Raw genomic sequence first — 2,061 nt, forward strand, 5'->3', positions numbered from 1 at the left:
AATGATTTTGTTACAGTAGCTTGCAGCTGGAATCTGCAAGCAGTAGTTTTGAGAGCCTTCCTGAGCCAGGCGCTACATCCACGGTCATATTTCATAGTTCCTAGTAGACTAATTTACCCTCTACTTGCCTAACCCCCTCTTGTAAAGCCATTTTTACTTTTGGCTGATCTAAAAAAAAAAACCGAACAAAAAACCACAAACAAAACAGTGAGCCCTGCAGCTGAACTGTGATGAGTAAAGCAGAGCTTCCCCTTGCTGCTTTGTAATACATTGTCTCACCATTCCAGTGAGTGCCCCTGCTTGTTAGATCACAAGAAGCTATGAACAATTGTTCTCTATTTACTAATTATTTGTAATAAACATTTACCATATCCACCATCAGCCATTCCTTTTCCAAACTGAAGAACCTGAGTCCATTTAGCCTCTCTCCTCAAAGGGAAGCCACCCCATGCCTCTCTTCCCCTGGGCTGCCGTTCTCTCTACCTTTTCTAGTTCTGTTGTGTCCTCTTGAAATGGGATGAGCAGGACCGTATGTTCAAAATGGAAGTGTAGCATGAGTTCGTGCAGTGCTTAATGACTCCTTTCTTAGTTTGTTTTCCTGACATACCTTGTGTGTCACTTTTATCTTTACAATATTTTCCTCAGAATTCTCCCCACTCAAATTTCTCTCTCAAAAATTGGGTATGCCACTCCTTGCCTTGCTTACCTTTGTCTGCACAGTGAGGGAACTCGGTCCTAAATCCGTTTTGTAAATTCCTTTAACTTTCTACCCCCATAACGAATGTGCAGTTTGCTGCCCCTAGTCCGTTACTTTGTGCACTAGTTTTATCTACTGGTTTTCCGCTTGTAGAGTAACAATGCTTCTGTCTTCTCCTTTCTGCATGCACAGGATGACAGCACTAGCCATAGTGACCATCAAGATCCCATTTCATTAGCTGTGGAAATGGCAGCAGTAAACCACACCATCTTGGCACTGGCCCGGCAAGGAGCCAACGAGATCAAGACAGAAGCTCTAGACGACGACTGATACAAAGAAAGGGGAGGGTCAAAGCAAGAAGTAACTTAGTTTTAGACGTAGCACCTTAGCAGACTTTCCTCAGTCCTTAATATGTGTTCTTACAGTATAACTTTGCAGTTTCTTGTACGTCAGTTAGCTGTTAGGGTCTTGTTCTGTGAAGATGGCATGGTGCCCTCAGCCTTTGCATATACTCTCTCAGTATTAATTCCCAATAAATAATCAATCAACCAATCAACCTCCCTCTCCCAGCCCCAGTGGCTAGAAAAATCTTGCTGCTCTGTCTTAGCATTCAAAGTGCTTCCAGGTATTTTAGACAACCCTCAATTACAAGTCTTAGGCTACACTTAAAATCTTGGATACCCTTAGAGATTGTGGTTAAAAAAAAAAAAAAAAAAAGAGAGATAGTCCATACGGTTTTCCTTCTCTGAGACTGAAAGGATGCAAGCTGAGGTAGTGGCACAGGGTCGATGGACACCAGATCGGGAGTATCAACAGAGAGTAAAAAGAACACTAGAAACCCCACTTCAGCGTGGGAATAAATGATTTCCAGCTGCAATAAGCCGTGCCTCACTGGTCAAACAGTGACTCGATATACTTCTGGGTGCTGTGCTGAGAATGTCCATTGGAAACGCATTCACACATTTCGGTTGGTGTTCACATATTCAACACAGACATCCTCTGCTCTCACAAGCTGCGATGGCTTAGTGGATAAGTACTGCCTTCTGCCTCTGGGACCATGATTGAAGCCCAGCCTGGGATCATATGAAAAATGAGCTGAATGTCTAATGGACAACAGTCCGCTTCTCAAAACCACTATTCATTATTTGGCATGGCTGGCAGTGCCTGCTCAGAAGAGGTCTAGACTCTCTTGATCTGTCATTAACAATTCCGTCTTCTATCCTTCCTCTTGCCTTCTCTATCCCCACCCTACTCCCCTCTCCACTTTGCCACTTTCAAAAGCAATGTTTTCCAGGAAGGTTAAGGTCATGAAATGGGTGAGTGGATTTTTGACACATCTGTATAACTAATGCCTATGTCCTGAC

At 43.4% G+C, this 2,061-nt stretch overlaps 1 protein-coding gene across 1 annotated transcript in view; it reads left to right on the plus strand.

Moving 5' to 3' along the window:
• The window catches only part of HMBOX1 (homeobox containing 1), a gene marked incomplete at its 5' end in the record, with an annotated part of 43,382 nt that extends 42,099 nt beyond the window's left edge, over positions 1–1,283 (plus strand). Inside the window, one exon of the mRNA XM_010134078.1 lies at positions 890–1,283. Within this exon, the coding sequence (XP_010132380.1) occupies positions 890–1,027 (138 nt within the window). The remainder of the gene's footprint in view (positions 1–889) is intronic.
• Positions 1,284–2,061: the final 778 nt, after the last annotated feature.

This window comes from Buceros rhinoceros, unplaced genomic scaffold, assembly GCF_000710305.1.
Source record: "Buceros rhinoceros silvestris isolate BGI_N320 unplaced genomic scaffold, ASM71030v1 scaffold7684, whole genome shotgun sequence".
NCBI lineage: Eukaryota > Metazoa > Chordata > Aves > Bucerotiformes > Bucerotidae > Buceros > Buceros rhinoceros.